We start from the raw sequence: 26,422 nt of genomic DNA, 5'->3' as shown, positions 1-26,422 counted from the left end.
GAAGTGTGTTAAGTAATCTGGAAACCCATTTTAACAGCTGGTAAATAGGTTAGAGACTGAAGTGAAAAGTTTTATTATTCAATGAGAGTTTCTAAGCACACAACAATAAGTGTTTAAGTTATTAACAATTTGTTCAATGTCTGTCATGTATTAAGTAAATGTTATAATTTGCTTAGCTCCATTTAATGTGAAGTAACCAAAATTAGACAAATACAACAATACACATGACAAATATAAAAAATATTGAAAGTCAGACATTAGGATATGAACAAGTAAATGTGATCTTGTTCTTAATTAATGTCAGTAGTATAGAGAGCTTAAGTGCTCTGGCCAAATTTATCTTAAAGATACAGTTCCACCTCTGTTCTTTTTTTAGTTTGAAATATACATAAGGAAAATATTAGTGAACAGCATTAAATTATTTAAAAACATGCATCCAAAAAAACCTAGTTCTATCACTAGCCCAGGTTTATCAGTTACCAAAAGCATGTTAGAAATTTAGGGATTGATTAGGGTCTCAGCTAGGGCTGGTTTACATTTGATTTTTACACCAGTTTAACTAAACTGTTTTTTTTCTACCAATTTAGTTAAATTGGTTAAATCGGTAGAAAAAGTTAAATTGGTAGAATTAGTTAAATTGGTAGAAAAATCAGTCTAGTTAAATTGGTGCAAGACCTTAGTGTGGACACAGTTATACTAATATGAAGAAATTATATCAGTATAGCTTGTTTCGGTTAATTTACTGGGACAAGCTATACCAATGTTAATACTTTTATATACATATCCACACGAGGGTTTGCACTGATTTACCTGCATTGGTTACTGAAACCAATGTAGTTAAATCAATGCAAAAGTGCATGCATGCAGGTCCTTATGCTCATGGAAATTCACTGATCAGAACACACAGTTCTTGCATTGATTTAAATGAGGCCCTTTCTGAGGGAAATTACCTTCTTTGGAATAGACTGCAGCCTAGAGGCTTTGTAGCTAGGAAGCCGGCATGGCATGGAATGGCATGGCATGGCATGGCATGGCAGCCCTTGACATTCTTTTATGCTAAACAAAAGCCCTTTTTTTCTCTCCTTCTTGTAAAATTACAGAGTGAAATCCAGTAATTCAAGTAGGGAATCTTTACCTCCTTTGCTGACTTGAAAAAAGCTACATAAGCTTTTAGAATGTCTAGTTTTGAACTAATATTTCTGCTAAGTGTTTTCAGTTCTTCATTTAGAAGGTCAGCTTTGCTAGAAAAAGCTGCCACCTCTGCAGGTTCAAATTCTTCCACCTCTTTAATAATTCTCACAGCTGCTTCCAGTTCATGTGATGTTTCCTATAAGGACATAAGCATAGAATACAACATATGGTGATTGGAAGGGGTTGTGAAAATTCACATCACAATGTTAACTTCCAGCAACAGCAGTTCTTTCTGTTTAACCCACCCACCTACATAGTAAAGGAACAACTCAAAATGTACATTAAATGCCAAAGCTAAACATCCCTTTCCTGTGACAGTTTTGAAACCAAACACAAAAGCTGAACACAATAAAAATCAGATTTGCTAATTTTAATAAATGGGCAAAACGTGAGTCTAAATATTTAAAATCAGTTTAGCCACTGGTCAAAACTAAGAGCCAAAAGCAATGAAAATTCTCCATCTGGGTGAAGAAAGTGATGTGCCACCCACAACCAAGGACATGGTCAGTAAGTTCCGATGCAATGCAAACCTGTGAGCCCCCAAAACCAGAATAAGAGCCAAGCAACACATCATGTCTGCCTTACTGTTGCCACTCCCCAAACCCAGCACTATCTTGCTATGGGCTGGTTGTGCAGATGACTGGACACTATCCCCACATTGGTAAAATCATCCAGGATTCTGTTTTTCAGTTCTGCTGTGTTAGCTCACAGCTCCAGGCAAGCACAATTATTTTACTCAAGCTTTGCACCTACTTTTTCTAATCAGCCCTATAAAATATGAAACAGCTCTTCCTCAAGTTAGATGTTGGTTTGGTATTATATGGAACCTAGTGAATAAATTGCCAGAAAGGACTTTGACAGCAACACTTTGTTCTCAAGAACACATAAGAATGGTCACGAATAAAATCCAACCCTAGTGAAAAGCCTAGTTAGCATTTATTGCCCTGATATTGAAAGGATCCAAGGCTTCACTTAAATGTGAGAAGTCTGGCAAACATGATGATAAATCATTTCAGGAAACAATACAGAGGTTTTTGCTTATGCATTTTTCAAATTACTTCTGGATCCCAAATAGTCTCCAGAAAATATATTAATACTTTTAACATGTGAATTTATGGAATTATTGCCCTGCATGCATGAAGTTATCATTCAAAACTACATCTGTGAGGATGGCATCAGAACTATGAACTACTGCAGGGAAAAGTGCTTGATATATATATTTCTATATTTAGAGGCCTAATATAGTTTTAAATACTTTAGTACATCTCTTGGATTTATAGCACATGGTATAATTATCTCTGATCACTCAGCCATGAGTGCAAGCTATATACCATTGAAATTCCATAGAAGGAATGAGTAGATGGCTAGGATACTGTAGTCAAAGCACATCATGCAGCTTCTACAGAAAGATCAAAACTGGCAAAGGAAATGTCCGAGTCAGAATAGTGCCGAAATGTTGGAAAAATGGTTTCATGCTTATTTGCCACAAAGAATGGCTCTTACAAAGCTTCTTTTATTTTTATAGTCTCCCTGTGTGCTCTTCAGAATTGCTTGTAAGAGAATTTTAGTTTCCATGCTACTGCACAAATCAAATTAATGGCTTATATAAACTGGTATAAGACAACAAGAAAAAGAACAAAGATACTGGAGGTTTCAGAAATGTACTCAAAAGTGGGAATAGTTCCAAAGAGAATACATACAACTGCATTGTCAAAGGGCTCCCAGTTTACCCTTGAAACATGCAACTGGGGTGAGATTCCAACAGATTAGAAGAAAGTGGGCAGGGGGTGCTAAAGTGGCTTTAAGCCACTTTTGCATATTGTGCAGCTATCAGGTTACAACATTCTCCCTGCAATGATTCATGCTGCGGGGGTTCTCAGAAGGCAGCCTTATGGCTATATCTACAATACCTGTGCATGGGGAATCCCCCCAGCTGGACTTGGGCTTTTCCAACATGCCAGCCCTTTTACCCAGCGTAAAGGAACGTGAGTGGGAGAGACGATCTCACAATGGAATTTGATTAACACATTTTTGAATATGTCATTTTTGACACCCCCAAAAGTTGGTGGATCAGTGATAAACATCAAGAACATGGGGCTTCTGTGGATATTAGAATCTCCCGACTATGTTTGGGCCTTGAGATACTAACAAAGCATAGGATGATAAAAAAGCTAGGGCTGAGATGAGAATGGACAATATCCTAACTTTAAGAATTACCTGCTTGCAGACTTAGTTATATTATTATTGATAGTCTATAAGGTTTAATAAAAATGAAGACCTATTTTCCTTCTAAGGAAACTTGCCCATTCCCATCTGAGCATATCAGCAACTCTGGAATTTGTAATGTATACATTTGTGTCTAAAAATACTTAGAGTAAGATCATATGAAATGTTTTTTTACCTTAGCTTGAGTAGACAGTTCTAGGTATTTGTTTAAAACTTTCTCCGACTCAGTCAAACAAGAACCAGGGTCCATACTAACTGCAAGTATCGGACTGATTTTTTTAATTGACAGTGACACCTTTTGTAAAAAAATATAATACATACATAATTATATTAATTTACATCAGCGTTCTCAAACTTATTTGATTGCATCCCCCCTTCTTTGTGTCTGTAGTACTTTATGCCCCATCCACCACACAAGTATATATACCAATTTAAAAAAAAATCAACGTGCGACTCTCACTAAATATTAAAAACAGTAAGGCATTGGCTCTACCACAGCCAACGATCCATTGTAATAAGAGAAAAAGCAAAACTGTGACTGTGGTCCATGCCTAAAATTAAATGTGCACACCATGTCGTAGCAAACAGATTAACCTACGACGGCAACGACTTTGTATAAACTTAACAGAAATCCATCAAAATGCACAGGGCCATCTAGAATCAAATGCATAGCACCATCTGAGGACCTGATATGTCAGGAGGAATCAGCTTTGTTAATTATGCTGTGGGTAAAACGTGCACAGAAAGGTTCCCTGCCACCCGCTCCCCCCCTCCCCCTCCCAAAAAAAAAATGTCTCAAGCTCTGTCCCAGTACATTCCATGCCCACCCAGGGGGGCCCGCCCCCCAATTTGAGCATCTCTGATTTACATCACTAGGCATTATAAAAACACAAACTTGCATAGAACCAAGTGAAGGAGCAGATTTAGCTCTTGGCATTTCACCACTTTGATTTCCAACACACTATAATCAGGGAATGTGGAGGATGACAAAAACAAAAAATAAAACAAAACAAATTCTTCTAACTGTTTCAAATCAAACTAAAAGGTCTGGTTTGAACTCAGGACCAAGATTCATACCTGTTCTTTCTTATTTTATCAAAAAAAAATTCTATCCATAATTAGCCCAGCATTGTTATTATAATAAGTTTGAAGCTTTACAGTGTTATTATCTAGCGTTTACCACCTTTAACTTAATACTTTCAAGATACTTCATGTTTTAAAAATATTTTGTCTCATAGGAAAGGCCATTTTAAAAGAATAAAGCATCTTTAAAACTTCTCTAGCAATCTACAAAGTCTGTTTTATGCAGATATGTGAACATAACTTCCCTTAATGACAACAGGAGTTATGCATGCATGCTGGCAACAGCATAGGTCATGAAGAGCAGCTGCAGATGACTATATGTGGTATATATAGCCACTGCTAGGAATGTGAATTCACGTCTACTATCCATCTTAAAATGTGGCTTTTGAATTTAGTCCAGGATCTGTATGTGTCAAATGGAGCCTAATGCCAGCTGAATTTAGCACCAGATCCTTCAGAACGCTTAGCTTTAGCGAGAAGTTACAAAGGGAAGTGTTTTACTTGGTAGGATGTGACACCAGGTAGCATTCTATAAAGAAAGCTGAGATATTTGGGCTCAAATGTTCAAAAAGTCCTAAAACTGAGGCACCCAGAATCAGAGACCACATATGCAAATAGGGGTCTAAAAATGATGAAGGAGAAAATACTGTTACATTTAGAGCATTAATTTGATTAGATTCACATTTTTCTAGTGATATCTTTTGTGCAGGACCAACAGCAGGTACCAGTGGTCTTTTGTTCTAGGCTAATTAAACTATGCAATATGTTCATTATGCTCTAATATCCTGAAACCTCATTTATAGAAAATGTGTATAAAGAATTCCTGGTTAGCAAATTGACTTCTTCCCATTTGATTCAGATAATTCAATGTAGGCATCATGTGTATATTATGAAATGTCAAATCGCACATTTAATAATTATTGAATCATTAAATATGATTTAATTCTTTTGGTCTGCACTTTGGGATGTCTTTGTTATGAACCTTGCTATAAAGATTATATTGCATTAGAGGTAGAACAGAGGAATAGGCTTGAAGTGAACCCTATGTGCCTATTCTAGCTCTAATGCAACGTAACAGAGGTCTGTGGGAGTTAAGAACACTTAGCACCTTGGAGGAGGCTTTCAGTACCTTTCAGGATCAATTCCTTAATGAGTAAAAGGAGCTGTTATTGTGAATGTGAAGCACTTTCCTTTGGCAACACAGAGAAAATCACACCACCCCTGCTGTGGTTCACAGTCTCCATTCCTATTGTTCCCCAGATTTGCTTCACCTCCTTTCTCATTGTCAACAAAACAAAATTGGGGAAAGAATGCAGGAAATGTACATGCAAGTTACACTCCTGATTGCTTGCTTATCTTTGCCAAAACAGACGAACAGAGGGCAATTTATAAATGTTCATTATTAAAGCAAATCCATGTTTTATTATTTAATAGGCATTGGCATAATGTGCTCCTAGAATCAGCTTCATTTTCAGAGCGAGACTTTTAAGTTTACTGATGCCTACAGCTGTACTCAGCATTTCATAAGTACAATTCACATATCGTCTCTACCAGCTAAGTACATTATTTGGTATTATTCAGCCACATGCGAAGTCTAATGTTCCGACAGCTATATTATAGAAATTCAATGCAGTCTGCATGAATACATTAATGAGGATGCCTTTTATAATGTACCTTCTTTAGATAATCTTCTAGTGAGGCAGTTAGCCCTTGTTTCTTTAAAGCAAGTTCTTTATAAGCAGGACACTTCCTGATTAGTTGATTCACTCTTTTCTGAACGAATTCTATCATTTCCTGAATTCCAGTCATCCAAGAACTAAATTGGAACAATACAGTGTTAATACTTCTCCAGACTGATATAACAGCAAGATGACAGTAGGTGAATAAAAATAGCTCTTCTGTTTCATATCAGAAATGATTTAGCAAGATTTTAAATATTCAAGTCTTTAAAAAGCCCATCATCAACAACAGTAATAATGCAGCTAAAGCTGTTACAGAGTAGATCAGAGAAACAATATTTCCTAACAAATTATTTCACACCCAATGTATAAGTAAGTCTCTGACGCAAATACCCTTACTCACATTGTTAAGTACCTTATTCCACAAATAACCCCAATGACTTCAGTTGCACTACCTATGGAGTAAGGTACTACTCAGTGCAAGTCAGAGTATTAGATTCTGGCCCTAGAGGAACTGAGCAGAAGGGAGAGAAATGAAACATGAACAATTGAAAATATCTGATATACCAAGTGGTTTAGATATCTATTTTAAAAGGATATTTCACTTTGCCTCCAAATGTTTCCATTTTCTTACAGTAAGTGCACAACGAACATGTAATCTCATTTCTTCCACATACTAAACCAACATATGTTTAAAGATGCTCTTTGAATAGAAGTGTAGAATAAATCAGTTGAGAAAGAACTGATTGTTTTATAATCTGAAACATTTAAACATCAGGGTGCCAATCTGCAATAACATGAATGCTTGAGGCAGTTCTCTTCAAATGGTAAACAAGTTATCACATACAATTAGGATTTGAAGATGGTACATAAAAAAGAACTAATGCTCATATTAATTAATTTACTATTGAAGTTGTCGCTGACAAAAATAAATAAATACATAAATCCAAGATTTATAAAACAAATACTTCTAAAGTGTGAACTTTGTCAATTTAAGTTCTCTGTTGACTTCCTAATGTACTTATCTTGATAATACTATTTACATATGGCCTGTTCCCGTGAGTCAGAAGGCCAAGTTCAGCCATGCTGAGTAATGTGACCAGACAGCAAGTGTAAAAAATCGGGATGGAGGTGGGGTGTAATGGGCACCTATATAAGAAAAAGCCCCAAATATCAGGACCATCCCTATAAAATTAGGACATCTGGTCACCCTAATCCTGATGGAAGTTGAGCAATACCCTATCAATCATGTCTCTTTAATGCCATGGAGTATGGCATTAGACTGAATCTGGTGAGAAAATGTGGTCCATAGAAAATCCAAGTGGTCAATAAGGACATTATTTATGGAATAAGTGGTTTAGAAATTTGCAAATTAATCTCTCATCATGCCTGTAACCTCTTATTTTTCAGTTTAACCCTAATTTTATAAAATGTTGTCCCTCTGTTTCAACATTTCTTAAAGAAGAGATATTTTTTTTAATTTATCAGCGCAGTTCCTTCAAATACTAATAGAGATTAAGGTTACACTTCTTGTAGATGATTTCTTAGAGTTTAATAAAATCCTGGAAACTACTACTGATTCTACATGTCTTTCATACAAATAATTAATTTATGACATGGTGAAATTGAGTTTAATCAGCAATGAAATGAGGGCAAATCTTAAACTACCAATAGGTAAGCAGACTGGCCAGAATGATAACGAGGGTTTTCTTAATAGACAAAAATCAGTTAATTGAAGAATTTCTGAGTTAATACAAAATGCATTTTCTACAGAGCTACTGTATCGTCAACAGGTTTTAATTAAAAAAAAAATAGAAACTCACATGAAATCAGTAACTATGTTCTACCAAAATTTGAAACAAAAATCTGAACTGAATTTTTTAATCTATTTGAGTATAATAGCAGTTAGAATATAATGAAGAATTGCCCGCTATGGTCTCTTTCAAAATCTATACCTCTTCTAATATGTATCTTTCTACATTCCTTCATTTATTCTGATAAACTTTAATAGAGTAGGAATATTATGTGCTATAATCAGGTTTGAGAACGACAGGACAGGACTAACCCAGTTACCTGACTAAAGTCCCACTCCTACAAATCTGACGTGAATGGTGTTTATTCACACAAATAGACTCAGTGAAATCAATATCACTTCTCATGGAATAAAGTGCTACTCAACATAATGGTGGCAAAATTGGGCTCTATACTGTAAGCTATTCAAGGCAGAAAACTGTCTTATATGTATGTATGTAAATTGCTTAGCACATTTTTTGGCTGTTCTATAAATAACGATAATGAAACTATGTGGATGAAGCTATTCACTGACATTTTAGTTCTTCCCCTAATGTTCCCTGCCTTCTCCTACCATAAATATAAACTTAGACCATTTCAACTATCAGTTGCCAGTCACAGCCTTTCTGATATCACATTTCTGGGCCAATGTCTGATGTCCTTACTCATGCTGAATAGTACCTTACTTAGAGTGAGGCAAAATTTTTCAGATGAAAAGTTTGTTCACTGAAATATGCAATTTTGGGTCAGATGAAACTATTTGTGAGTTTGATCCAAATTTACCAAGTAGTTTCAGCCAAGAAAAAAAATCTTACGTAGTAGATTCACCCAGGGATTAGGCACCATTCACAAAATTGGAGGTGTAGGAATACCCCAAAACCTGGTGGTTAAGGCGCTCATCTACAGTGTGGAAGACCCAAGATCAAATGACTCAGGCAAAGTGAGGATTAGAATACTAAAAGAGATTAAGGTTACACCTCTTGTAGATGACTTTTTAGAGCTTAATAAAAAAATATTGGAAAGTACTACTGATTCCCACATTCCAGCTAAGTGCTCTGGTTATAGGGTGTAAGGGGCTCTTCTCCTCCAGTGTTATGAACAACATTTCTAAATTTTCTTTGATTTTTAATAAAAAGCAGTTTAAAATGACCCAAACTGAAATGAAACGTTTTGTGTAACCCAAAATTACTTTTTTTTTTGTTATTTTATTTCACCAAGAAACAGAATTCTTTTGTTTGTTTGTTTGTTTTGGGTTGATCTGAAACTAATTTTTTTAAAATTTTCCATTCATCCAGCAAACCAAAGAATTGATTATTTCCACTGTTCTAATCTTACTACACAAATAACCCCACTGAAATGAGTTATACTACTTGTGGCGTAAAGTGATAACCAACATAAGTAAGGGGATCAGACTCTGTCCCTTTTAGAACAAAATGCCTTATTCTGAGAAGTCTGATGTGCTAGAATCTCTTTAAAATGTCATATATGAAGTGAGACAAGCACCCATGTTACCTTCTACTCTACCACAAATGTGGTTGACTCCTAATATTATACTCTTCCAATTATATTCTTCCAGGTGCAAGCTGCTTTCAAATTCCACATAAATTTCTACTGACTGCTCATCTGGATCAGGACTCTTATCAGATGGTAAGCACTTGACAGCTAACTATTTAATCAGCAGATTACACCTTTCTTCTCCTTTGTATAGCAAAGCAGCCACTTAAACATATGACTAAACTTCTTCAATACCCATATGCTGCACTAAATCCTAACTGAGATTCCCATGTATGTTTCTGTAAAAACACAGTTTCTTTGTTTCTCCTCTTGCATTGGTTATTTTTTTATATTTCCTTCACTATCTGGATTTTTATTTTTACTGTCTTTCTGATCGGAAATTAAAATATTTGAATGGGGAACAGTTTCCTTTCCCCTCTACTTTCTGTATCTTGACTCCCAATGTTTTATTTTAGAAAACCTGGTTTCCTAATATATCCTATTAAGTTTGGTCTGTCCAGGAGTCTAGAGGTGAAATCCAGGCTCTAATGACTCTAATGGTAAAATGACTTCCATAGGGCTAGGATTTCACCCGAGAACTTTCATACTGAAAGATCACGAAACACTTTTAAGATGATATGCCCTATACAGGGATCATTTCACTCACCACAGTAAAGCAGCCATCTCTGGGTTGAAACATAGTAGCTGCTATTTAACACAGGACAGACACAGTTTACAACATCCCAGGAGAGGAAATAAGAAGAATACTGTCTCCAGTTGAAGGAGTAGGGTGAATTTAAGAAGGAATATAATTACACAAGTTGAAATTTGGGGCTATCACCTGAACACTTGTTGAAAGTGCCACAGAACCTTTATAGTTCGTAGCCCAAAGACAAGTATATTTGTATTTAAGAGTCTAAGGTAAATGATGGAAGCCAGGTGAGCTCAGCTGCTGTCTCTTTCCTGTTCCCTGCAGTGTCCTCATCTCCCCTCAAGTCTTCTCCCTCACCTGTCATATCTACAACCCCTTCCATCTCCAAATCCTTTTCTCTGCTGAACACTGAGTAACTAAGGGATTTTACCTTGAGTGGGTGGGGAGCATCACTCATCACCTACTTTCTGCAAACATAATCCCACATCTGAGCATAGAGCCATTTTGGGCACCCTGCCAGGCTCTTTGCTTGCTGCCTGGCTTCCCCAGGTGGTTGGGTGTGTAAAGGAAACCAGAGGTTTGAGGAGGCAGCTCACAGTACAGAATAGTTGCCTAGCAGGGAAGGGAAAGACCAGTACTTATTCACTCTAGTTAGGAGTCCTGATTTGTTCTTATTTTCCAGAATCAAAAATCTCTCCCTTCTCCTGACACAGCACTCCTATGGGCCCTTAGCTACTCCTAGAAACTCTTCTCTCCAGGTCATCTAAGTACTAGTCAGACTCCTAAGAATAAGTAGTCAGAATTCAGCTTTATGTCTCAGTTAAAAGATGGCACCTCCAACAGCACATTGGTTTCAGAAGCATCATCTTGGCTGGAGCTCAAAATATTTCTGGGGGAAGTGACTTTTCTTGAACATGACACCTTTCAGCATTAGCTGCCAAGAGCACCATAAAGGTGGCACCTTCTCTGCCCAGGCACCCCTCTGATGTCATCAGGCTCTGACTCTGAGAGCTGTTCTTTTGAGCATATGTTGGGGAAGTTGAAAGAAAAAAGTATGTGGATTAGACCAGAATTTCCAAACTTGGAGACCTAAAGTTAGGTTCCCAAACCCATATTTAGGCATCTAAATAAAAATTGTTCTCTTTTAAGAGGTGTTAAGCAGCACCCACTGACATCTATAGACACTTCAGGTACTCAGCCCTTTGAAAACCAAGCCATTTTGATTTAGGTGCCCAAATGTGGATTAAGGAGTCTAACTTTGGCACTTGGATTTGGTCTCAGTTAATGGATGATAGAACAAAAATAAAGGCTAACTTAGTGCAGGGGAAGGCTAAATTAGGCAGTGAGTGAACTTGTCAGGATTGGAAAGAAATCAGCAGCAGAAGGAAGCAAAACAGAAGATGTGTTTTTTGTTTTCTTTCTTGGGGAAGTGGGAATTATCTGTTTTTGCTTATTTGATGCAAATAGGATATGGAAAATTTCAGTATTCAAAATGTACATATTTTTTAAACTATCAAAACGTGTAGAATTAGCTTGAATAACCCTGTGACTTTGTTGCTTTAACCGTCACTATACACATTGCTCATTTAAACTATAAGATCTTCTAGACAGTAACCACATCTTTCTTATTTGTTTTTCAAATGCCTAGCTCACCTTTGGATGCTCAAAAACTAAAATAATAATACCATAAAGGATAGTTAACTTGGATATGGGAAGTTTTCACTAGAGGTCCTGGCAAAGAATGTTTCTTCTCTTTCAGCAAGGGTACCTGTCTACAGCAAACAGCAGAACTTATCAGCACTGCTGCTGTCAGTGCTGCTTCCACAGAGGGATTTTTATTTAATTTCACCATAAACCTTTAATACAATTATGTCATGTCAATTTGTCATTTTTCTTCTTGAGCTCTCCTGAGTTTCAATATCGCACCACTGTGACCACTGCAGCATAGGCTTCTAGTCTGAAGCAGAGGACTTAAACATAGTGAGAATGGTTAAAAAAGAAAGAGAAAGTTAATGGCTGCAGTGATATTATGGATCCATTCTCACAAGGTCTGCAGATTCCATAACATCAATCAACACTTGTTAGATAGACATGCGGTTTGGAATACTGTTTGCATTGCATCTGCTGCTACTTAAATACTGTCCAACAAAAGGACACCTTGTAAAGTACAGCATGGGATCTGTGATTGCTACTGGCTTCAGAAAACAAAGAAATGAAAGAAAACTGAAGGAAAACCTTCTTTCCTATTCTGCTTATCTGTTTAAATACCAGTAGGTGTTAAAGCAGCAACAAGAACAATAAAACCAGCTCTGTGTGTTATGGGCAAGGTCACTGAATTTATTATAGGACTTTGCTTGGCTCAAAGCTTTAAATAACTCCAATGGGAGCTACTCATAGAATGCAGCGGGACAAAGAGCCCCCTTTTGGATGAAAATCAGTGCAATTTTCCTAGGGTTTTTTGTTTGTAAGTGATAGCACAGGATCCTGAAGGGAAGAGAGTTCCTACACAGATTTCAAAGCAAAAGCTTTCTACAGTCCTGGAATGACTAATTACCATTACATCAATCTCCTACCAAACTATAGTAACTCCAATCAGATCCAGAAAGTTACAACATTCTTGCTATTACCAATAGATATGGAAAAAGAAAAGTTATTTTATTCCCAAATTAAAGACACTAAGAAGCATAGAAACTGTTCATAGTCTTACATTTAGCTTAATATATATTATGCTCATCTGTTATATTAAGCTATTATGTATTATTTAATATACAGGTAGGCTTTAAAAGATCTTAAAATGTGCATTTTGGGTTGTAAAAATGACCATGTGTTTTGACATTGTATTTTTTTTTAATCAAACTGTATTTTCCTAAACATTTCCCTGACTTAATTGCAGCCACACACTAATATAGCATTTCAATAAACACACACTAATATAGCATTTCAATAAACAGTTCTAAAAAAACTTGTGATAGGAGACAGAGCAATCTGTTCAAACGGTATCAGTGAGATCTGAAAAATAATAATGACAAAAATTTTGCAGACTCAGTCATGCCATTTAGGCCTAGCCCCAAAGAGTTATTGGGCATAGACTGACCCTAAATGAGTTTTTATCCTGAATCACATTAGTGGAAAATCTGAAACAGTTGGAAAATAGGGAGAAACAGAGCACTCTTTACTCACCTGTGGGAATCTCCTTTACTAACTAAGGCTCGTCCCTTCTGAAAAGCATCAGCTGTGCAGTCTTTAATTTCTCCCTGTAATTCCTCGTGCTTTGTTGCCAAGACAGGCAAACTTAAACCCTCTGAATTAAGGAGCTCAAGATAAGCTTCAATACCTCCAAGAACATCAAGTGCCTGCCAAATGAAATACACTTTTTCAGTATTTCTATTTACACTATGCATTTATTTGGTATAAAACAAATATATTATATGGACACATTTATATTTTCTCAAAAATGAACATCACTAACTTAATTTAGGGCCTGATTTTGATCTCATTTAGATTACACAGAGGAAAAACAGGTGTAACCCTGCTGAAGTCTACAGAGTTTTGTGGGAGTACATGAGACCAGGATCAGGCTTTGAGTTTAAAAGCAGAATCAGTTTCATAGAAATAATCAGACCAGTGTGTTTCTGAGTTTCAATCAAAGTCGCTTAACCAATGCAGATGTAAGTATGTTAGAACCCCATGTATTGCTGGAATTTTGGCACACTCATCAAAAAATATATGGTACATAGACCCAAATTTTTTATGAATCTTATGTTTTTATGTTTGAAATTCATCCAAGCTCTATACAGCAATTAAGTCCCACTGAACTCTTATTTTGAGTGTCTGGACAAATAAATTTTCCACATCAGGAACATGGTTTTATTATTCATATTCTCTATTTTCCAGTTGCACAAGTAGAAGGTTCTCTTCCACAAGCAAGGAGCAAGTGGGGCACAATGACTTAAAAAAGCAGAAACAGGCAAGAAAAGATTATCTTAATGCCCAAATACTATTAGATATATAAAAATGTGCCAAGTCCAAATTGTCCATAATTGGTGTTACCATACCAGGACAGTATTCTCTGCTAGTAGATATTTTTAACTTGTGCAACCTCAGAAGAGACTCATTTAACAAAGCGGAAAAAAAGTGTAATTGCTGTAACACTAGGACCTAGGACATGACCCGAGGATTAGGTTGTAGGGACAATTATGAAGAAAATGCTTAGTGTGGTACTACAAAAAGTGATCCAAGAGATTTTGTTTTTACCGAAGAGATCTTATTCCACTGTATACTGAGAGTCTTTAGTAGCAAAACTAAGTTTTTACTACTTTATTTATGTTAGCACTGCAGAACCAATGGAAGTCTGAGTCTAAGGTCTAGACTCAGTTCTAGCAAATTCATTGCCAACAGAATCATTAACTATCACATTATCATCCACATGTATGACCAAATCTAAAGCAGGTTGGGAAATGCTTTTTTCCATCCTATGAAGAGATTTAAAAATGTTCCTGTTCCACACAGGGATAAAAGCAAGATATTTCTTCTTCTTTTTATTGTTGTTAAGAGTGAGTGAGTGAGTGTTTGTGTGTAAGATGGAGAACACACCCAACCTTAGAACAACTGATAGCCCAGTTGTTAAGGCACTTAGCTGAGATGTCAGATACTCGGGTTCAAGTCCGTAGTCTCCTATAGCCCAGGCAAGTGCCCTGACCATTAGGCTACAGAGTCAGTTTCTCTCTCTCTGTGGCCTGATGAATGTGTAATTATTTGTATAAAGTGGAACAGCTCCAACAACAGAGGGTGAGAGACAGTGACTGATCCCATAGGCTGGTGTTTAGGGCAGTCACCCAGCATGTGGAGGCCCAGGTTCAAATCCTTACACTGTCATCGTCCCACATACCAGTTCAGTGCTCTAACCACCAGGTTATAGTCCATCTCAGTCTCCTGTTGGAGCCTGTTGTATAAATAATTAAATATGCATTGGGCTAGTGAGAAAGAGACTGACTCTATAGCCCAATGGCTAGGGCAATCACCTGGGATATAGGTGATACAGCTTAAAGTTCCTGCTGCAATGAACATTTAATTAGCTATACAAAGTAGACCAGCTTCAAAAGGAGAGATTGAGAAAGACCCACTGCTTGATTCAGGCTAGGGACTCAAACTTCTATCTCGCATGTGAGGACCCTAACCACTGTAATATTGGCTAGTCTTAGCTGGGTCTCTCTCTTTTTGGTTTTGACCAGAAATTCCATCCTCAACCTGAGAAATCTTTCTTGATGAAAGTTTTGTTGAAACTGGTATATACCCCCAAAACACCACTTTGTCAGAAAATTTCCACCCAGCTTTAACCAAATCCTGTCCCCTTTTACCTTGCAGCATTCCATGTTGTTTTCTTTTTTGTAGGCTTTTATATCAAATGTGTCAAGCAGAGAGATCTGATTTTTTCCTAAGTCAATTTTGTAAATTTAGACTAGGATCTTATAGTTCTTTCAGCTCATCCATTATAACCAATAATACACAGGACAAATCCTGTTCTCAGTTACAACATTATACTCCCAGACTACAGGCCATAGTGCCTGGGAAAAGTCTCAGTGAAGTAAATGGGACTCTGCAGAGGCACAGGAATCCTTATTTACAGATTGTAAAGCAAGATCAAGTCCTAAATTGCTAACTGTGTATAATCCTCTCAATATACCAAGATTGGAATAATCCAATGTATGAATGACCTATACTTAGTTTTAGAAGTTCTTGAGTACCAACAGTTGCTAGTGGTGGATGTTTCTGAAAGATTCTATAAGCACCTAAGAGGTATTCAGGTGGGGTTTTCCAGGTTAACAGTTCTCATTTGCAGAACTTGCTCATTCTGAAAGGTTTATGCACTATACAAGATTTTTCAGATCTAAGCCGTTGGAAGTTTTTATCCTGTCTGATAAGCAGCAATTATTGACAAGGTTATAACTAAATAAACAGATGGAGTTTCCACCCTGCCTTTGAAGAGAGTATACGCACACACTGTACATAGTCCAAACTTGCCACCTTCCTAAGGTTAGGCTTTATTAGTAACAACAGCAGAGTATACACCTCAGCCTGAGCCTTCTCCTCAAAGCTTGGCTGTTGCTAATGTTTTCCCTGCAGGATCTCCTCTGTCTCACCAGTATTCTTCAGTACCTCTTATACTCTGGTTGGATCCAAAGAGATCCATCTGCTAGTATGACTCGGCCGTAATTTCACTGTTCCATCATGCACCTGATATCAAGGATAACTCAAAACTGAAGAACTGTCATCTCATGATGCACTTTTCTCCCTTCAGCAATGCCCAGGATTTACTCTCCAGTTTATTTTCTTCTGAGCAACTCATTCATGACTCAATAACCAAACTCTCATGTTACTACCAAAAGATCAGGCCTCTTCATTACCTCCAGCGATTCTTTTTTTCATGGCCATGGGAAAGTTCCATGCATCTCATACTCCTGTGGAGCCTAGAAGGGAACAATTTTTTCCCCATCTTACCCCAAGACAATGGAGAGTGGGATACCCCCACACACCTAGAGTCAAGCCCATCTGAACCCTACTCCTCAGGGAATTAAAGACAAGCAGTATTTTCCAGGAGTCCCCATGGATATAGGTGACCTGAATGGTTCTACTGCCTGAAGTAGCTCAATTCTGTCTAAGCCCTCCTGCAATGAAGTCAGGACACATCCTAAGCCCCATTAATCAGATAGTATCCCCACCTCTAGCTTTCTGGGTATACTCCCCTGGAGTCCAGGACCTCAGGATCTCTGCAGTAGCTTACGTTTTCCCGTAATCATAGTCTATGGAGGGACAGAATTGTTGCATATACTCCTGTTGACCAGTGAAACAGGGAATGAGATGGGTACATGTTTTTTCTTTTTGTTAAGAATAGTTGCATGGAAAAATTGACTGCATCACACAATGCACATTATGGATACAGCTCTGTCATCATAAACTCTTGCAGCATCATTTATTTTGCACAAAGGCAGGCTATTCTACCAACTGCCACCCTTATGACAAGCCACACACCCCAGGCTTCTGTTCATTTGCTACATTTGTTCATTTCAGTGTGAAAGATTAATGTGGAAAAACAATAACAAAACTATCAAAAATGATAAGAGTTTCACAAGATTGAATTAAAAACGAAGTCTGCAAAGAACAACATGGGCATGATTCCTATGAGCGCAGATAACTCTCCTGCTGCTAGAGCCATTTTTTGCATTTTGCCTAGCTGAAAAACAAATACGAATAAATCAAAATGTCATACACAAGGAAATCCAAATTTGAGGACGTGTATATGTCATTACAGTCCTAACCTCTCCACTTCAATGGTCACTGTTCAGCTAAGTACCTGAGGATTCTGATGTACTTTGAGTCATTCATCTTAAAAACAATATTTTATTTTTTGAAATTCTTTGATCCATCTTAGTTCTTCCCTGATCCTGCCCTTGTCTTTCCTACCAGCACTCCCTGCCTTGAGATCTCTTCACTATAAAGGAAGATATACCCTGGACACATCCTCTGCCTCTCTCTACTGCCATCTGGCGCTTCACAGTCTTCTTGCTCTCAGTAAAGCTCCAGGGCTTGTTCCAATTGTTTCTCTGTGTCTGCTTACTCACGACTAATTACAGTACTGAAATATGAACTGGGACTTCATTAACTATGTTTTTTTAATAAAGCAACATGTACGTATATTTGTTTATTTTTAATTATAGCCATTAGAGTCTCTGGGAGCGTGTACAATCAATACTAAATCATAACTAACAACATGCACAAACCTGATAGAAAAGTCAGCTAAAATACAAAAATAAAATTCCTCTCATTCAAGCCACCATCCTCAAGTAAAAAGCTGAACCAGAATAGCTAAGTTTTGCAACACATCCTGAAGGCTAAAAAAATTGGGCTTCATTGGACCATAAAGAGGAGTGAATTCCAGAACCCAGCCTCCACAAAGAATACCCGGTCTCTATTCCTCTCCCAGATGTCAAATCAGGAGACTTTTAGCTAGAATGACCTAGATGAGTTTAAATGTTGGGATGATACACAGGAAGAGAGATGTCCTCCACAGTAGCTAGAACCATACTATGTATGGCCTTACATATAATGATATATATGATTTGTATTAGAAAACAAACTGGTAGTCCAAAGTCTATAAAATGCAAGTGTAAAATGCTCCCATGCCAGAAGCACTGCTAAAGAAGAGTATGATCCTGCAAACATTTACTTATTTAACTCAGAAGGACTATTCACGTTTGTAAAGTTACTCATTTAAGTAAATGTGTGCAGATCTTCCCCTACATGGGCAACCTCATTATGCCTTACTTGCCCTCTCCTGGTGTCTTCAGAGGGTAACTCGATATAAAGCCCACTGCAGAAATTCAAACCAGAGGTGACCAAAGCACAGATAACTGGGGCAAGGTACACATGTATGAGAAAAGGCAGCAAGACACACATGTGGAGCAAATGTTCAGCTACTGCCATTTCCTACACCTGCCCCTTCTCTGGCATGAGGGAGAACCAGGAGCATACCTATTTTGAGTGCACCAGGTTGCAGCCCCTTTTTCAGCTTGTCTAGAAACTTCTCTTAAGGTTCTGACTGCACTTTTCCCCACATCTCCTGATATATGCACACCCCATTCATGGCCCCATGAAGTTGCAAGACCTCCTCGTCAACCTCCTCCTGGTGCTGGCCAAGGTGGCAATCCATAAAACCAGGAAGAGGAGGATGGGTGGGGAGGTGCTCCATGAACTGTGGGGCCCATTTCCTTTCCTCCCTTGCTTCACGTGTCCCAACAGAGTTCCTCTGGACCATGTTTGCTGGCCCGCTAGACACCTTCAAGGAGCAATGGGCACTGTCCGAGGTCTCTGCTCAGTGTCTCCCTCTGGATCCCTGATTTTGAACCTGTAACCTCACACCTGTCTCTGTTTTTCATTTGTTGTCCCCCCTAATTATTTGAGCTCCGGGCTCAGTAGCTTCTCCCCTTAGGCTGGAAGAGGGGCCTTCAACTGTGGGCAGGCACAAGCCCACCCACTTCCCAGAACTCAATAGGTACTGCCACTTCCTGGGAATCTGGGAATAATCAACGATCCAAAAGAACCCTGAAGGTCCAAACATGTACAATATTATTACTTAGTATTATTAATATATAGCACAACTTAAGTGGCACAAAGGTAGCTCCAAATATATCAATCTGTTTGGGGTTTTTTAATTTAGAAATTTAAGAAGTCTGGATGAAATTATTTTGCTGAATCCACTAGAGAAGGAAGGCTGTGATGAAATGTACAGTATCAGAAGGGAGTATTCTTTTTCATTTAGGTTAGTTCAGAACAATTGTTCCTTGGTCCTCCCTTACTTATGTCAAATATAAATTGACAGCTCTTCAGGGCAGGGACCATGTCTCTGCCTGTGTTTGTGATGCACCTAGCACAGCCAAAAAATACAAAATAATAATAATAGCCCAAGCCAATCCAGGTTCAAATGTAGTCACATACGGTCACAAAGACCAAGGGTTGTGATGGGTGTGAATATTTTCTGAACTAGGGTCTGGTCTTACAATCACTTGCGCAAGTAACCTTTACTCATGTGAATAATCCCATTGGTTTCAATGAGAATGTTCATTAGCAAGGATTTCTTGCATGAGTAAGAATTTGCAGGATCAGGACCTATTTGGGCCAGCTCCACATACTGGGTCCCAATCCTGCTTTCACTGAAGTCATTGGGACTTTTACCTTTTACATCAGTGGGCGCAGGAGCAGGTCCATTGTGTGCAAGAAGAGGTCTAGCAGTTTTGGAGGCAGTTAATAATTTTAATTCAATGCATTGTATATATATAAAAAAGAAAACCAAGAAGATGGTTAAAATAAAATAAAATAGGTTAAAATACAGATGTGATAATAGCCCCACCTGGTGCTCAAAACATAAATTACCATAGACAAAAGTCCTTTTTTAGTTCACTGTGCATGTACTTTTTTAACAGGGTGTATATAAATGTCACTGGAAACTACCATCTTCTAAGGCTTCTGTAAACAATTTGTTAAAAAAAAAAATATATGTTATCAAAAGATTGTGTGTATGGGCACCTTAAAATAAACACATTTGTACCCGCACAAACACACTCTTAAATGACACTTTATATTTAAATAATGCCTTTTAACCAATGTTTAGCAAGAACGCTACAGGTATGGATGGATGAAGACTCTGTGTCCCTGTGAAAAAGTGCTCGTAAAATGGGGACATAGCGAGAGATTTCACGTTTTCAAAAGCGGCACCAAAAATTGCCAGGGATGGAGAATCCATCCCAACTCTTGGTAAGTTGTTCCAATGGTTAATGAACTCTCTGTTAAAAATTTGCATCTCATTTTCCAGTCTGAATTTGTCTAGCTTCAGCTTTCAGTCACTGGATCATATTATATATTTGTCTGTGAAACTGAAAAGCCCTCTAATATCAAATTTCAGTTCCCCATGCAGATACTTATAGACTGTGATCAAGTGACCCATTAATCTTCTCTTTGTTAAAATAAACAGACTGAGCAATTTAAGCCCAGGGAAGGCTTAAGGGGTAGGTGATCAGGGCAGTCCCCCTACATGCCAAATCATTCTCTGAGAGGATGCAACATTGCTCAGCTGGTTTTAATGTACTTATCTATTTTATTTATGTGCTTAGCCAATCTGCAGTGCAGCCTTCTTTTTTTTCCTCAGCTGCTCAATGTGTGCGCGATTGTGTGTCTAATGTGGCTGGTAAAACAGCTAGAGCGTGACTATGCTTAAGCCTTTAACTAGAAGGCATGCTTTCTAATCCATTAATCATCATCATAACTCTTCTCTGAACCCTCTCCAATTTATCAACATCCTTCCTGAATTGTGGACCAGAAGTAGACACTGTGTCCAGCAGTGGTTGCACTGGTGCCAAATACAGAGTGATGTAACCTCCCTACTCCCACTCAATAGTCTCCTGTTTATTCTTCCAAAGATCACATTAGCCTTTTTGACCACCGCATTGCACTGGGGGGCTCATGTTCAGTTGATTATCCACCAGGTCCCCCAAGTCTTTTTCAGAATCAGATTCTAGTGATTAGGTCACTAGCTAGAAACTGGGAGACATGGGTTCCCTTCACTTCCACAGACTTCCTGTCTGACTGACCTTCGGCAAGTCACTTAGTCTCTGTGCCTCTCTGTGCCCTCTATAAAATAGAGATAATAATACTTCCTTATCTCACAGACCGTTGTGTGGATAAATACATTAAAGACTCTGAAGTGCTTTGAGATCTTTTGATGAAATGTGCCATATAGGAACCTGGTGGTCCTGATTTCCAGGATGTATTCCCCCATCCTATAAGTATGGCTGGCATTCATTTTTCCTAAATATGTGACTTTACATTTGGCCATAATAAAACACATATTTATCTGCTTGCACCCAGCTTACCATGCAATCCAAATTACTCTGTATCCATGACCTGTCCTCTTTATTATTTACTGCTCTCCCAATCTTTGTCTCATCTGCAACTTTATCAGTAGTAATTTAATGTTTTCTTCCAGGTTACTAATACAAATATTAAATAGAATAGGGCCAAAACCTGATCCCTATGGAACACACTCTTTCAATGATTCCCCACTTACAATTACAAAACCATGATGGCAAACAAGACTGGCTAACTGATAAGTCTCAAAATGTATCATCCTAGTTTCTTAATCAAAATGTGATGTGGTACTAAGTCAAATACCCTACAAATATCTAAGTATATTATATCAACACTATTACCTTTATCGATCAAATTTCATTAAAAAATCAAGTCAGTTTGTCAAAATCTATTTTCTATAAACCCATGATGATTGGTACTAATTATATTTTCCTCCTTTAATTCTTTATTAATTGAGTGCCATGTCAGCTGTTCCATTTTTTTGTCCATTAATTTGCACAATCCCTTGCATATCAAACTTCAAGAGCAAAATAGCAATCATATGATCAGATTATAATTATAGACTTGGCCTCTAACTAACCTTGTTAGCAGCATTAAAGAAGTCATTGGCCTCTTGTAACAAGGTTTTCCTTTCCTCCATACGATGGCACAACTCTTCTTGCAACAGATTTATTTTCTGATTTGAAAGCTTAAGATGTTCCTTTTCTGCATAGTCCTCTGAAAACAGAATCCTGAGTGCATCCGCTTTTAATTGTTCCACAGTGGAATTCCATTCCTAAAAGAAAGAGTGCTGATTTAATTAACTCCATGTATCTAAAATGATCTGAAGGAAACTGTTGCATAGTAACAGGTTACAGTTCTTGGCAAATACAATCCTTTAACTTTATGAGTGAAGCTTATAGCTAACTAAAACAGAATTTCTCTCCGATGATTTTTCAGCAGAATGACTGTTTTAATGAATAAGAGTCTAGTGACAAAATTGCCAAAAGATAGTCCCACAAGCAAAAGAAGCATAGACTACAGCATACAAACTGGGTGAACTGGTCTGGATAAAATAAAAAGCAGCCCCAACCACACCGGAATATGACATTTTTTTTTCAGGTTTTGATAACAAACACGACTAATCTCTGCTCAGGACCAGTTCAGACCACACTGCCATTGCAGGCAGCCTCTAGCTCTTTGGGGGCCTCATCTCTCCAAAGACAAATTGAAATATTGCCATGATGCTTGCTGTTCATGCTTCAGTGCCACATGGTAGGGTGAATATTAACTGTATTCATTGAGAGCTCTGTGGTGAATGATAATTTGAGAAAAGATGCTGCCCCTTTATCGTGGGCCTGAAAGGGACATATCACAGGTTCCTCTCCAGTTCACTCCATCGACTATTGCCCCATGCTTCTTCCATAAACACAAATGCCAGTTTTATTCCTCAAACATAAAACTTAGGCATTACCTCAAAACAAAGAAGGTCCTCTGCCCATCATGGCTTACAGATCCCAAATGCTTTTCCCCCTTGCCTTTCTCAGGGCTGAAGAGACGGCACAACCTTCCTTTCAAGCCCCCAGCTTCAGGGCTAACTGCAGGAGCCCATCTCTCTCCTGTCACTCCTCTATGAACTCGGCCACTTGCTGAATTTTAAATCACTCTCACCCCTTCTCCAGATCAGTCTGATAAGTAAACAGGGTTGGCAGGCCTCAGGCCATTAAAGGAGCAGACCATCGTGTTACAAGCACTTTTCATCCATACATTTCAAAGCATTTTGGAGAATGGAGTAAGCACTATCCCCATTTCACAGATAAGAAATCTTATTCTGAGGCACAGAGATGTTCAGTGACTTTCCCAAAGGTGCATAGCAAGTCCATAGCAGAGCCAGGAAGAGATGTTTGTTTATAGACTTTTCCATAGCACTTATTACTATCGTATCAGAGCACTAGAATTGGTTTCTGAGTAAACATTTTTTCGCTGGAGAATGCAGATTTATCAAAACCGAAACTGATGCAAATTTGTGTATGGACACTGCCAACACACAGATGTTGCACTGATTTAATTATAGTGGACTGCCAGGTCTACTGTAGCTAAGTCTAAACCAGCTTTCTACTTAAAGCTTGACTCTTCTAAGTGCTATAAAATCTACATAGTTACTTGGATTGCCTTGAAATTTAAATCAGTTTAAAAACCAATTTAGTTAAACCAGTGCAAATCCATATTGACACTCTTACATCAATTTAAAACTCATTAGATTGGCCTAGCTTGTGCCTGTAAAGTTACAGATGCAGACTATACGCCAGATTTAAAGCATTATAAACCACAGGGTTTAAACTGGTGCAACTTTCTCATGTAGACAAATCCTTTGCTTAAGGTTTTCTACCTATGGGAAATTCCCTCATTTCCATCTTAATCCCTGCTGACATTTTTAATTTAAAAAGGGGTATTTTGGTTTTCATATGCAATGTAAATTGAAAGCAATATCTTACTTTAAATGGGTAAAGGGAAAAAATGTTCCTCCAATCTTGATTTCAATACTACTGCTTTGCATTTTTAATGGGCAAGCTAGAAAAAAATTAAAATAATAAAACCATTTATTTCATCTACTATTGTTTCTGCCAACATTTGACATTAGAAACCTACTGTGTTATTCAAAACAAAATCAATATCTATTATTGTGCTGCAAACTCTCCTTCCACTACTATTTCTGCTAATGAATTAAAAACATTTTGAAAAAAGAAAAGAGAGAGTTTTTACGTTGCAGTTCCTCCCACTACAAGAAAAGAAAAGAAAAGAAAAGAAAAGAAAAGTTTGTGTAGACTGACAAATATTTTAAAGTGAGGTCCGAGGAAGGAAAAATGGGTTTTTCATAAAAATGCCATGACACATACATATGGCACAATAGGAATGGCATGTGGCTCTGTTGTTTCCAAACATTCTCCAAAAATGCTGGGAATTTGGCTCTCTTTCTAATTTGTATTTTATTTTTTAGTGCAATAAGTGTTAGTGAAAGATGCTGTATTGATAGGGCGGCAGACTGAAATAATCGGATCACTTACTGAACAGTTATAGTATAAGCAGCTCTAGTTTAAGCTTCTTCACACTATCCCACTACACTGCCTTAATCCTGCCCTAGAGGTACTATCAGTAGGGATGGAAAGTTTAGTCTGCATGGTTCCATTCATTCCTTGACCTCTTTTCTGAGGCTGCCCATTGTTGTGGCAATGGTTTTGTGATAGAAACTTGTTCAAAGAGATGAGCAGCTTATTTCACATAGGCCATCAAATAGGGATCATGGTGGTAACTTTCACTCACTACTGACCTGGGCTGGGATGTGGACCAGAAACCAAGTGAAAGGCTCCTTCCAATCCCCTGAAATATCCAGTTCCCTTCTTACTTGTTTATAGAATGTCAAGCCTACTTAAGTTGGATCAGTGTTGATAAGGGCAAGGCAATTCACACTGAAAGGAGTAATCTGAACTACTCAGACACATTACTGGGTTCTAAATTAACTGGAACAACTTGGGAAACTAACTTGGGCATCACTGTGGACAGTTCAATAATGCTCAGTATGCAGCTGCAGCCAAAGAAGCAAACAAAATGTTCAGAGCATAAATAATAGGGTGGAAAATATTAATGAAATTATTACAACGTCATTGTATGCTCTCTCTTTGAATACTGTTCTTTGCCCTATCTATTCCCTCAATAAAAGCAAAAATGGAGGGGGGAACAGAGATGGATAACAAAAATCATTAGAAAATATGGGGGTGGGAAATCCAGATGAAGAGAAAATGAAAAGAGTGGGAGAGTTTTGTTTACAGAAGAGACTAATAAGAGGGGACATAACAGATACACACAAAATAATCAATGGTATTGAGGAGACAAATTGGGTGCGCCTATTTACACTTTCTCAAAAAACAAGAACAAGGTGACATTCAATGATGAACGGAATACTTTTACTTGGACAATTGGCTTGTGGTTCTCACTGCCACAAGAGATTATTGAGACCTAGAGTTTAGCAGGATTCAAAAAAAGCTATCAAACTTTTATGGATACAGAGTTACAACAGATTAAACAAACATTTGTAAGAGATATGCACTCTCATGCTTAACTAGCCTCTAATTGAGGGGATTAGGAAGAAATTTCCCTTTGGATAAATTATCCCATTACTACCCACTTCAGGATTTCTTGCACCTTCCTCTGAAGCAGCAGTAATGGACTTGCTTGATCCAGTATGTCAATTCTCATGTTCCTACATAAGCAAAGTCCAGATGACATCTCTACTTGGAAAAACCATGGGGGACAGGAGAATTTGTAAAAAGAAACTTTCAATGTATGCAACAAATTCTGCAAGTGGGGTGAGTGTCATCTCCCCTTCCCCTATGGAAGAATCAGAAAGCTCAGCCCCGAGAACCTGTGGATCTCAGAAAATCTGCTGAAGACATGGGTCATGTGCACAGAGGCTTTGTATCTGTACACAGAATCTGGGGACCAATGCCACCTGCTCAGAACACCCCTTCTACAGACTGGAGTGGACCCATGGAAAAGTTCATCTACCCATAGGTTGTATTGCTTTTACAGCAGAATGGCTGCTATTTTCTGTAGTGGGGAGGAAGACAATGCACGTACGTTACAGTTGGTTGGAAATTTTCCAACAGAACATTTTGCTGTTGGAAAGTGCATGTAAATGTTTCACAGAAACATGTCAATTTTTGACAATGTCATTTTGAACAAAAGCCCCACAGAAAGCATTTCTGTTCAGACATTTTCACAATGGCACATTTTGAGTTTTTGTTTCCAAAATTGGAATTAAGTGTTTTGATCAACCCCAAATGAATTTTTCCCCTCAGAATTTCATTCTGGGGGACATTTTGAAATGGTTGCTTTCATTTTGTTCTGGGAA

General features: G+C 37.8%; 1 protein-coding gene across 50 annotated transcripts in view; it reads right to left on the bottom strand.

Annotated features, from left to right (window-relative positions):
• The window catches only part of TTN (titin), a 465,728-nt gene that overhangs the window by 357,312 nt on the left and 81,994 nt on the right, over nucleotides 1-26,422 (bottom strand). For all 50 annotated transcript variants that reach the window (XM_067549108.1, XM_067549128.1, XM_067549138.1 and 47 more), the window contains 5 exons: nucleotides 22,115-22,309; nucleotides 13,297-13,469; nucleotides 6,175-6,316; nucleotides 3,593-3,712; nucleotides 1,136-1,327 (listed from right to left, as the gene is read on the bottom strand). In XM_067549108.1, the coding sequence (XP_067405209.1) occupies nucleotides 1,136-1,327; nucleotides 3,593-3,712; nucleotides 6,175-6,316; nucleotides 13,297-13,469; nucleotides 22,115-22,309 (822 nt within the window). The remainder of the gene's footprint in view (nucleotides 1-1,135; nucleotides 1,328-3,592; nucleotides 3,713-6,174; nucleotides 6,317-13,296; nucleotides 13,470-22,114; nucleotides 22,310-26,422) is intronic.

This window comes from Emydura macquarii, unplaced genomic scaffold, assembly GCF_026122565.2.
Source record: "Emydura macquarii macquarii isolate MOO-44397 ecotype Brisbane River unplaced genomic scaffold, CSIRO-AGI_Emac_v2 contig_1253, whole genome shotgun sequence".
Lineage (NCBI taxonomy): Eukaryota > Metazoa > Chordata > Testudines > Chelidae > Emydura > Emydura macquarii.
The sequence above is the reverse complement of the archived record's forward strand: the minus strand, read 5'-3'. Positions and strand labels throughout refer to the sequence as shown.